Source organism: Carcharhinus amblyrhynchos, chromosome 32 (genome assembly GCF_965287045.1).
Source record: "Carcharhinus amblyrhynchos chromosome 32, sCarAmb.v2.hapA, whole genome shotgun sequence".
Taxonomy (NCBI): Eukaryota; Metazoa; Chordata; class Chondrichthyes; order Carcharhiniformes; family Carcharhinidae; genus Carcharhinus; species Carcharhinus amblyrhynchos.
In genome coordinates, this window is record NC_137355.1 from 10,333,753 (window position 1) to 10,345,864 (window position 12,112).

The 12,112-nt window shown below is 43.6% G+C and overlaps 1 protein-coding gene across 8 annotated transcripts in view; it reads left to right on the forward strand.

The window, feature by feature from the left end:
• The window catches only part of herc1 (HECT and RLD domain containing E3 ubiquitin protein ligase family member 1), a 234,496-nt gene that overhangs the window by 98,571 nt on the left and 123,813 nt on the right, over positions 1-12,112 (forward strand). For all 8 annotated transcript variants that reach the window (XM_080216228.1, XM_080216235.1, XM_080216232.1 and 5 more), the window contains exons 25-27: positions 4,359-4,416; positions 6,331-6,605; positions 10,882-11,097. In XM_080216228.1, coding sequence (XP_080072354.1) covers positions 4,359-4,416; positions 6,331-6,605; positions 10,882-11,097 — 549 coding nt within the window. The remainder of the gene's footprint in view (positions 1-4,358; positions 4,417-6,330; positions 6,606-10,881; positions 11,098-12,112) is intronic.

Genomic DNA, 12,112 nt, shown 5'->3' on the forward strand with positions numbered 1-12,112 from the left:
TCCTTGCACCTTAAATCTGTGTCCTCTTGTAGCAACCATTTCAACCTGGGGAAATAGCCTCTGAGAGTCCACCCTATCTATTCCTCTCAACATTTTGTAAACTTCTATCAGGTTGCCTCTCAACCTTCGTCTCTCCAGGGAAAAGAGTCCCAGCTCCCTCAACCTAACTTCATAAGGCATGCCTCCCAGTCCAGGCAACATCCTTGTAAATCTCCTCTGTACCCTCTCAATAGCTTCTACATCTTTCCTATAGTGAGGCGACCAGAACTGCGCACAATACTCTAAATGAGGCCTGACAAGTGTCTTATAAAGTTGCAGCATTACCTCCCGACCCCTAAACTCAGTCCCTCGATTAATGAAGGCCAGTACACCATACGCCTTCTTGACCACCTCCTCCACCTGCGAGGCCGATTTAAGAGTCCTGTGGACCCGGACCCCTAGATCCTTCTGCTCTTCAACACTACTCAGACTTCTGCCCTTGATAGTGTACTCGTTCATCCCGTTGGTTCTGCCAAAATGGACGACTACACATTTATCCGCGTTGAAGTCCATCTGCCACTTCTCCGCCCAGTCCTGCATCCCATTTATGTCCTGCTACAACTTTTTCCATCCTTCCAGACCATCCACAACACCACCGACCTTAGTGTCATCAGCAAACTTACTTACCCATCCCTCCACTTCCTCATCCAGGTCATTTATGAAAATGACAAACAACAAGGGTCCCAGAACAGATCCTTGAGGCACTCCGCTGGTGAATGACCTCCATTCAGAAAAAGCCCCATCCACAACCACTCTCTGCCTTCTGCAGGCAAGCCAGTTCTGGATCCACAAGGCCAAAGGCCCTTGGATCCCATGCCCTCTCACCTTCTCAAGAAGTCTTGCATGGGGGACCTTATCAAACGCCTTGCTGAAGTCCATGTACACTACGTCCACGGCACTTCCTTCGTCAATGTGTTCAGTCACATTATCGAAGAACTCAACTAGGCTTGTAAGGCACGACCTGCCCTTGACAAATCCATGCTGACTATTCCTGATCATGTCAAACCTCTCCAAATGTTCGTAAATCTTGTCCCTCAGAAGCCTCTCCATCAGCTTACCAACTACTGAGGTCAGACTCACCGGTCGGTAATTTCCCGGGCTATCTCTGTTCCCTTTCTTGAAAATAGGAACTACATCCGCAATCCTCCGGAACCTCTCCCGTCTCCATTGACGACGCAAAGATCATCGCCAGGGGCTCTGCAATCTCTTCCCTCGCCTCCCACAGTATCCTGGGGTACATCCCATCTGGTCCAGGCAACTTATCTACCTTGATAGAATTCAAAAGTTCCAACACATCCTCCTCCTTAATATTCACGTACTCAATCTTTTCTATCTGCTGCAAATCCATAACAAAATCTCCCAGATCAGCTTCCACTGTGAATACTGAGGCGAAGTACTCGTTAAGCACCTCTGCCATTTCTTCTGGTTCCACACAAACCATTCCCCCCTCACCTTTTATAGGTCCTATCCCTTCTCTTCTTACCCTTTTACCTTTCACATATTTATAGAAGGCCTTGGGATTCTCCTTAATCTTACCTGCCAAGGTCTTCTCATGACCCCTTCTGGCTCTCCTAATTTCCCTTTTAAGTTCCTTCCTACAGTCCTTATACTCCTCAAGATCTTTAACCTCTCCTAATTCCCTGAACCTCTTATACACCTTCCCTTTCCTCCTGACTAGGTTCAACACAGCCTTTGTGCACCACGGTTCCCGCGACCTACCAAAACCCCCTTGTCTCGTCGGAACGTTGTCATTCAGAGCTCCAGACACACATTCCTTGAATATCTGCCACCTTCCTTCGGTACTTTTCCCTAAGAATGCCTCCTTCCAGTTTATTTGTCCAAGTATCTTCCTGACTTCTTCGTATCTCCCCTTACCCCAGACAAACACCTTCCTAGCCTGCCTGATCCTATCTCGTTCCAATGCAATTGTGAAGGAGATAGAATTATGGTCACCATTTCCAAGATGCTCTCCTACCGAAAGATCCATCACCTGCCCTGGTTCATTCGCCAGTACCAGGTCAAGTACAGCCTCTCCCCTCGTAGGCTTATCCACATACTGTGTCAGGAAACCTTCCTGAACACACCTAACAAACTCCTCCCCATCCAAACCCCTTACCCTAGGGATATTCCAGTCGATGTTTGGGAAATTGAAGTCTCCCATCACGACAACTCTGTTATTAAAACATCTCTCCAGAATCTGTTTCCCTATTTGCACTTCAACTTCCCTGTCACTATTGGGCGGCATATAGAATACACCCAGCAAAGTTTTCGACCCTTTGCTGTTTGTAACTTCCACCCACCGAGATTCTGTAGACAGTCCCTCCACAACATCCTCTTTCACTGCAGCCATGACACTGTCCCTGATCAACAGTGCCACTCCACCACCCCTTCTGCCACCCTCCCTGTCCTTCCTGAAGCCTGGCACCTGAAGTACCCAGTCCTGGATTCTTTTGATTTTAAAACTCTAGATTTAAAACTCTATTTTTACTCTAGATTCTTTTGATTTTAAAACTCCTGCCTAGTTCGCTGTATTGATCTTTTGCTTTGAGTTGGTTAAACGGGAGTAAATTTTATATTTGAATTGGAAGCAGTTTGTTGCCCATCCCTAATTGCCCTTGAACTGAGTGGTTTGTTAGACTGTTTTGGCAACCTGTGACTGGATTGTACCTTAACATCAACCAGATAGATCTGCTCTCTGGTTTCAGCCAATATCACTCATTGTGAGATGTACGAGAACAGTTACTTCTATAACTTCTATTGTTCACTATTTTTTTTAAAAGAACTCCTCCAGAAGAAATGTGGATGTGGACTTAGGTACAGTGCAGAAGGAGGCCACAATCCCAACTATGCCCTATTTCCGTAACCCTGTACATTTACCCTAGCTGGTCTCCCCTGACACTAAGGGGCAATTTAGCATGGCCAGTCCACCTAACCCACACATTTTTGGACTGTGGGAGGAGACTGGAGCACCGTGCAGACAGTGATTCATGGCCAGAATTGAACCTGGGTCCCTGGTGCTGTGAAGCAGCAGTGCTAACCACTGTGCCAGATAGTCCCTCACACTCCAGCCAGATACTTGACCTTGCCTTGGCACTGTTTAACTCTAGCTGAGATTGGATATGCAGTAGCTAAGAGGGGAGGAATATCTGCTCTGATTTCACTTGTCAGTATGGTAGGCCATAACATCTGACGCAAGTTTTTAAAGTTTAGACTATACAAATATAGTAAGCACTTGGCTCAGTAATATTTACACAGGGTAGGAATTGACTTTAACTTGGAGGTATTAATACCCTTCATTGGCTATTGGCACAATTTACCTCTGATACCACAAGTGATAAATTCCCTGGCTGCACTGCACTGTCAGAGCGAAAGCTATCAATTGACATGACCTCGGTTCATGCTGACAGATGGCATTCTTCATCTGAATTTAAACTTGGTTCGCTGTCCTGAGGTCTCCCACCAAGAATGTGAAGAGCAGAACTCATCTTTCCACATGCTAATCTACATTGCAAGCACTGATTTAGATGATTAACTCATCAGCATATTTGGAGCCCTAGCATTTCTGTTAAAAGTACAGAAGATTTGTATGAATCCAGAAATAGGAATACTAGGTTTTTATCTTGCAATTTTTTTGGATAATAGCATCAATAATAAAACAAACTTAAGCAGATAATAAAGTACTTGTATGATGCAATTAAAACCAAGATGAACTGAAATTAATATTTTAATCATTTGTCAGCCTGTATTTTTACATGTCAGAATGGAGCACTGGCTATACCAATTAATATATTTCAGTGATGTTTTGAGTTTGCTTATTTGGAAGCAGCAAGGTGGCACAGTGGTTAGCACTGCTGCCTCACAGCGCCAGGGACCCGGGTTCGATTCCTGGCCGTGGGTCACTGTCTGTATGGTGTCTGCACGTTCTTCCCCTGTCTGTGTGGGTTTCCTCCAGATGCTCCGGTTTCCTCCCACACTTCAAAGACGTGTGCGATTGGTTGATTAGCCATGCTCAATTGCCCCTTTATTGTCCCAGGATGCATAGGTTAGAGGGGTTAACGGGGTAAATATATAGGGTGATGGGGATGGGGCCTGAGTGGGATTGTTGTCAGTGCTGACTCTATGGGTGGAATAGCCTCAATCTGCATTGTAGGGTTTCTATCATTTCCCTGACAAGTAAACTCCACTGCACCATTTAGCAGCTAAAGATATGTTAGCAAATTTGCGCTGCTATTTTAAAACGGAAATAACATTTGCCAATTCTTTTACGATTTACTGACTTGTACATTTCATTTATTGTTCACTATTGTTTTTTTTAAAAGAACTCCAGAAGAAATGTGGATGTGGACTTAGATTTGGCATCAGTCCAGAGAAAACGAGGTGAGCCTTCTATAGATCTTTTTGTTTTTGGAATTTACATGTTTTTGTAGTGCTGCAGAATATTGTATCGTTTCATCCAGAACTGTTCACCTTGGTTTAATTGATTTTCATAAACCTCGTTGCATAGTTTTAATTTTATAAGTTATATTTTGGAATTAAACTGGAGCCATTTGGAAAACTTTTCATCCATCTCTTTTTTTCCCCAGGATGGAAGAGTCAATTATTTGGGCCATAGGTTTAAAATGTGAGGGGCAAAGTTTAAAGGAGATGTATGAAGCAAGAATTTTTAGAGGGTCGTGGGTGTCTGGAATTCACTGCTGAGGAGAGGAAGTGGAAGCAGATACAATAGTGATTTTTAAGGGGTGTCTTGACAAATATATGAATAACATGGGAATAGAGGGATATGGTCCCTGGAAGGGTTAGGGGGTTTCAGTTCAGTCAGGCAGCATGGCCAGTGCAGGCTTGGAGGGCCAAAGGGCCTGTTCTTGTGCTGTTATGTTCTTTGTTCTTTCGAATATATTGTATATCAAACTTGAAATTTGCGATTACCATCAGCTGCCGTGACTGTCTGCATAATTGTGGTCAGTGGTGAAGCCCAGTGTGATTCTTTGGAATTTTACAGCTCAGATGAAGAATCCTATTGGAATCAATGCTAACTCAGTTTCTCTCTCCAAGGTGCTGCCAGAGTTTTTCCAGTGCTTTCTGTTTTTATTTCAGATTTCCAGCTGTGTTTTACTTTTTATGATCGTGTTCTGGGCTGGAATTTATTGGCCATTCATGTCCTGCCGCCACCATTGCTGCAAGTGAGCATGGAGAATTTGGCGCTCGGCCAAATCTCCATTCACTGCAGCGGGACCAGAAAATCCCACCGGCGTAAATGGCAGGAAAATTCCACCCTGTGTTTGGGAAGAAAACAGGAAACACATTTGAGTTCATACTTTGTGTGCAGTGTGGAAAAAGTACACTTTGGTCTGTGTAAACTGTCAAATGCTTCACTGCTTAACAAGCTTAAATTTAGTTTCGTGCTATTTTAATACATCTTCAAATTATTTGATGCTTGCAAGTAGCTATGCAAGAATGATCAGTGTAAAAACTGCCTGAGAAATATTACTTAGTATGGCAGGGCAGTAGTGTTACTCCAGATAGCTTGAACTGTTGGTGGGCAATCTTCGAATGGATGAACAGAATTTCTCTTGGTTATTTAATGCCCACAGCACTCTCAGCTGCTTCACACGTAGACTTTCCAAGCATGTGTTGTATCAAATGTCTCCTTTTGTCTTCTGATTTTATGTGGTAGTGTGTTTACTCCTTGTTGGCCAGTTGAGTCCCAGAAACAAGAGGAGCTGCAAGCAAGTAAACGATGGCATGTTTAACCTTTTTTTTTGAAGCTTAAAGCTTGCCCACGTATATTACACCATGTACAGTCTGTACTATCCCTTGATTGTAGCAGCATTGGTTTGTTCCATCTGCTATGCACCATGATTGTTGGGCCAGTAGGATGGATGGTTAATCATGTTGGTACTGCTTTGCCTCGGCAGAAAAATCGCAGCTTAAGCAATGTAATGACTAGGCTTTACGGTTTATGGTTGAAGTTCACTTGTATTTTGCTTAGGTTTGCAATGAGCTTGTACAATAGCACTCCTCCAGCTCCCCCCCGCTCAAAAAAAAACATAAAATCTTTAGCTGGTATCCTTCCAAGACCAGATGGCCAGTAATTCCCCCTTTTTCTCCCTAATATAGTTTCATTTGGAATAAAAGATTCTGCCATTTTTATTTAAATCTGCTTTATGCATGACTTTTTCTTTTCAGTTTGCTTGTTACACTATAAATAGTTAAGAGCTTATATTGACTGTGTTCTTCCATGTAAACATCTTTGCTTATTTTGTCTTCCTCCCATTGTTGCATATGTCACAGGACCTCCTTATAGCCCAACAGATTCACTGAGAGCAACCTGGACACGGCTGAAGCACAGCAGAGATCGGCCCTATGGTACTGCTTCCCCCTGGTACAACGTGTTGGATTTTGATTTGAATCAGTCCCTTGGGATCCACACATTCATTGAAAACATTGTTAGCTTTGTGAGTGGGGGTGTGGGAACTTCCCCAGGTTTTAAGGAGCCTGAAGAAAACATGTCCTCCAACCCCCAAGCCATCCTCATTGCCATGGAGCAGCAGCAACTTAGGTCTGAGGTAAGCAATGGGTGTTCTTGCCTGTATTCAGCCCAGTCAACTACATTTTCAGCTGCCTCACAACTCTAGGGATTCAAGTTTGATTCCCAGCTTGGGTCACTGTCTGTGTCGAGTTTGTACATTCTCCCGGAGTCTACATGGGTTTCCTCCAGATGCTCCGGTTTCCTCCTGCAGTGCAAAGATGTGTGGGTTAGGTTGATCGGACATGCTAATTTAACCCTCAGTGTCCTAGAGGTATTAACAAGATAGCTAAGTGGGGATAGGACCTGGGTGGGATTGGTGTCGGTGCAGACTCGATAGGTTGAATGACAGCCTCCTGCACTGTGGAGATTCTTTGATCCCTAGAGTTTTAGCCTTGGCCTCTCGGTTACTAGTTCAGTGACATTAGCACTGTACCGCCATCTTTCTCTAAATTGTCTACTTGTTTAGTTGATGTTTGTCACTAAATTAATCAGACAATCTTCACAGCTCATTATTTCATAATTTCTTTGAGACATTACCAGGATGTGCTAAAATTTATAATTAGCCACTGAGCTTCCTTCCTACCCTCAATATGAAATGATTTGATTTATTACTGCCACATGTATTGGATATAGTGAAAAGTATTATTTCTTGTGTGACACGGCATCCATTTATAGAGAAGGAAAAGAGACAGTGTAGAATATAATGTTACAGTCTTAGCTAGGGTGTAGAGAAAGATCGACTGAATGTGAAGTAGATTCACTCAAAAGTCTAATGGCAGCAGGGAAGAAGCTGCTCTTGAGTCAGTTGGTATGTGACCTCAGATGTTTGTATCTATTTCCCGATTGAAGAAGGCGGAAGAGAGAAAATCCGGGGTGAGTGGGGTCCTTGATTATATTGGCTGCTTTTCCAAGGCAGCAGGAAGTGTAGACAGATTAAAATCCTTCACCTCCATCCTTATGATAGCTTTGTGGTAACAGTCCACGAATAGATTGTCATAGGTTCAATTAAAAATGCTTTAATCAGTTAAAAACACAAAAGTGAGAAAATAACTCTTTAAAAGAAGCCACGGTAGCCACCAAATGGAGTCAGTCACGCTTTACATGTGATAGAGGCAGGAATCCTCATAATATTTAAGAAGCATTTAGATCTTGAAACACCACAGTGCACAAGTCTACTGACAAAGTGCTGGAAAATAAGATTAGAATAAATAGGTGCTTGATGGCTGCTACAGACATGATGGGCCAAAGGGCCTCTTTCTGTGTCTGACTCTAAAAGCTCTATATGGACTTGAGGAAGAATTGAATGTGGTGGAGGGAGGCCACAGTAAGAAGTCTGACAACACCAGATTTAAGTCCAACCGATTTATGTGATAATAAACTCACACAAGCTTTCGAGGTTTGCCTCTTTGTCAGGTGAATGGAGAGTTGTGGCCTCAGACAGAGCATATAACAGCACAGACAGTATACAGATTACTGATTAGAATGCAAGTCTTTACAACTGACCTGCTATTCAAGTCTTAAAGAGGCCATCAATGTGAGTGGAAGGAGCATTGAGCACAGGTTAAAGAGATGTGTATTGTCTCCAGACAGTACAGTAAGTGAGGTTTTGCAAACCCAGGCAAGTCATGGGGTTACAGATAGTGCGACATGAACCCAAGATCCCTGTTGAGACCACCCTCGTGTGCGGAATTTGGCTATCAGTCTCTGCTCAGCGACTCTACGCTGTCGTGTGTCCTGAAGGCCGCCTTGGAGAATGCTTATCCGACGGTCAGAGGCCAAATGCCCGTGACCGCTGAAGTGTTTGCCAACAGGAAGGGAACAGTCTTGCCTGGTGATTGTCGAGCGATGTTCATTCATACGTTGTCGTAGCGTCTGCATGGTCTCCCCAATGTACCATGGTTCGGGACATCCTTTCTTGCAGCGTATTAGGTAGACAACGTTGGCCGAGTTGCAAGAGTATGTACCGTGTACCTGGAGGGAGGTCACCAGTGAAATGGGAGATGGTGTTGGGAGAAAGTGCAGTAGGATGACTCTGTAGCCTCTCACTTTCCTATTGCTGGGTCCACCAATCTGGCATTGAGTGCCTGACAATGAGGGAAATGCCTGCCTCCCTGAATGGTGATTTTCCCCTTCCTGCCACTGTTTGAATGAAAGTGTCTGAGGCAAGGCCCTCAGTTGGCATTTTCTCTCACTTAAGAGCCCTGATTGGCATCTGAATGGGAAGTCCACCCTCCTTCACCAAATTAACCCATGAGGGAGTGTATTTTCCTGCCTGATCATTTCCCCCCACTCCCCTGCTCCCCCTCCAATTTAAATACCATTCCTCTAACTGCCACACTGCAATTTTTAAGCAAACATCTTTCTAAATGAGCAACAAAGAAAAAAATGTTTCATTGGATTTATACCTGGGTTTATTGGATGAAGTCTGGCGCATAAAATGTGGTTCGCTCTTTACAGGTTATTTTGCTTTTACACTTTTGCCAAATCCACAGTGCTTTTTGTTCAGAAAAAAAAAATCAGGCGTTTTTGGTTTCTTCTATAATAGTTTAAAAATCACTGAATACCACAGTACAGAAGAGCTCCTTCAGCCCATCGAGTCTGCGCTGACGCATGAAAGGCCCTGACCTACCCACCTAAACAAAAGATGCTTGATTATTTATGGTAATAGTTGCTAGATAACCATTTCAGACACTCAAGGTTCAGGGCCTAGCTCATCAGTAAGGGTTCAGGCCATGGTTCATGGATTGGAAATGATTAGTGATTTTGTGGGGTCAGAAGTATTTGGGAGATGGGATTGGACTTGGTGACAGTGATTTTGTGGAGGTTGGTGGGAGGCTTATTATGTTAATACGGGGTTGAGAATATTATCACCCCTGCTGGATAAGTCACTGATCTTTTGTTGCTGGTAGGGGGAAGGTGCTTCTTGTTTGTCCTTGCCCAATATTTTGGATGATAAATCATCCAAATTTAGAAGCAGACTCCTTACTGGTCAATATGGGTTTAACTTCTAGGTCAGCGTACTTTTAATCAATTTATAATACTTGGGAATTGCTGGCAAAGCAATTAACCATACTAATTGACCTGGAGAAAGTAGTGGTGAGCTACCACTTTAAACATCTTCAGTCTGTGCGGTGAAGGTACTTCCATGATGCTGTTAGATATGAAGATCCTTGATTTTTGACTCCATAATCATGCGGGAATGACTATTTTTTTAAGTCCGATGGAGCGTGATTTGGAAGGTAGTGTTGTACCCGAATGCATGCTGCCCATATGCTCCTAGGAAGGAGAGATCCTAGATCTCGGGAGGTGCCACCATAAAACCTTGGCAAATTACTGCACTGCATTTTGTTGAGAGTACACATTGCATCAAGGTGTTTTATCCTGGATGGTGTCGAGCTTTTTGAGTGTTACAGCTGCACTCATCCAGAGGAGTGAACAGTTTTCCATCGCATCCTTGATTTGGTAAGCAGTCTCAACACCAGGTTAAAGTCCAACAGGTTTATTTGGTAGCATGAGTTTCTGGAGCGTTGCTCCTTCATCAGATGAGTGGCACTCCTTGTACCCTGTTGGTGGAAAGGCTTTGAGAAGTCAGGAAGTGATGCACACACAATAATCAGCCTGTACTGAATAAGCAGTTGTACAGCCCTGGTTGAGTTAAGTTTCTGATCAGTCATGACTGCAAGGCTGTTGATGGTGGTTTCAGCAATCATGATGCCATTGAGAGGAGCTGCCTAAACACTGCATTGTTGCAGATGGCCATTGCCTGCAATTTTTGTGGTAGTGGTGCTACTTAGCCCAAGTCAGAATATTGTCCCGGTCTTGGGCTTCAGAGTTGAAAATGGGATCAAACGCTGTGCAATCATTAGTGAGCACCCCAACTTCTTCCATCATCCATATGGCATATACTGTCCACTTATCTGGAGATGCAGCTCCAACGATGTTTAAGAAGCTTGACTCCATTCAGGACAAAGCAGCCAGTTTGATTGGCACCCCATTCATCACCTTCAGCTGGCCAGTCAACGTCACACATGTCCCACAAATGAATAAAAATAATTTTTTAAAAAGTCATTGGAGAGGCAGTTGAGGGACAGTGGGATGAAGGGATATAGCTATTTGGAGCAGGTTAGAAAGATTTCTTCACAACTTGTTATGTGCATAGAGAATAAATACTAGCACGTTGGGTGATTAGCTTTTAATTTCTTTTTGCAGAGGTCAGGAAGCCAACTTTAATATTAATTTCAACCATTGATGTGAAGTATTAAATGAGTGTGAAGCTGTGCAAGTGATGCTTGATGTCCATTTTTTTTCATTAGCTGCGTCTGGCAGCACTTCATCAAATCCTGGTGTTGCTTTCTGGAATGGAAGAAAAGGGCAGCCAGTTAGCAGGGAATAATTGCCTGGCTTCATGGTTCCACTCTGCTTCCTTGCTTACTTCAGTCAGGTTACAATTCCTAGCAGGATGCTTTGGCCTGGGCACAGTTGGAAATGCGGGAATCAAAGGCGAAAGTGTCCAACTGCACCACTATCAGGTATGTGCCAAATATCATCATCAAATTAGAGAGTGACTGAGAATAATCTGAAACAGTGTCTGCTAATTTACGCGAAGGTTCCAGTTTATTGAATTACTTTCTATTTTAAGAATGCTGCTTTAAAAGACTGGGCTGACCCATGGAAAAGCCCCATACAAAAACACTACATACTTTATTAGACACTTAACCAGTTGTAAATAACTACAAATAAGTTCTTTTTTTTCCTCAGTTCTAAAATTTATATTGATGAATAAAGCAAAATTCTCCAGTTGCTGCAATCTGAAGCAAAAAATGCTGGAAAATCTCTCAGTCCAACAGCATCTGTGGAGAGAGAATAGAGCCAATATTTCAAGTCTGGATGACCCCCCCCTTTGTCAGAACTAAGAGCAAAAAAAAAGAACAGATTTATACTATGAGAATGGGGGTGTGTAACAACAGGACAAAGAGAATGTAAATGAGGATAAAGAGAGCTGTGAGAGGTTCTAAAAGTGTCCATTAAGTGAACAGAATGTGTGAATGGCAGAACAGACATACAAATGGTTAAGGCATCGTGGCACAGTTAGCACTGCTGCCTCTCAGCACCAGGGACCCAGGGTCAATTCTCAGCTTGGGGTCACTGTCTGTGTGAAGTTTGCACATTCTCCCTGTGTTGGCATGGGTTTCCTCCTGGTGCTTGGCTTCCTCCCACAGTCTGAAAGACATGCTGGTTAGGTGCATTGACCTGAACAGGTGCTGGAGCGTGGCGACTAGGGGGATTTCACAGTAACTTCATTGCAGCATTAATGTAAGCCTTACTTGTGACTAATAAATACATAGCGCCAGGGATCCAGGTTCGATTCCCAGCATGGGTCACTATCTGTGTGACATTTGCACTTTCTCCCTGTGTCTGTGTGGGTTTCCTCCGGGTGCTGCGGTTTCCTCCCACATTCCGAAAGACATGCTGGTTAGGTGCATTAGCCGTGCTAAATTCTCCTTCAGTGTACCCAAGCATGTGCAGGAGTGTGGCGACTAGGGG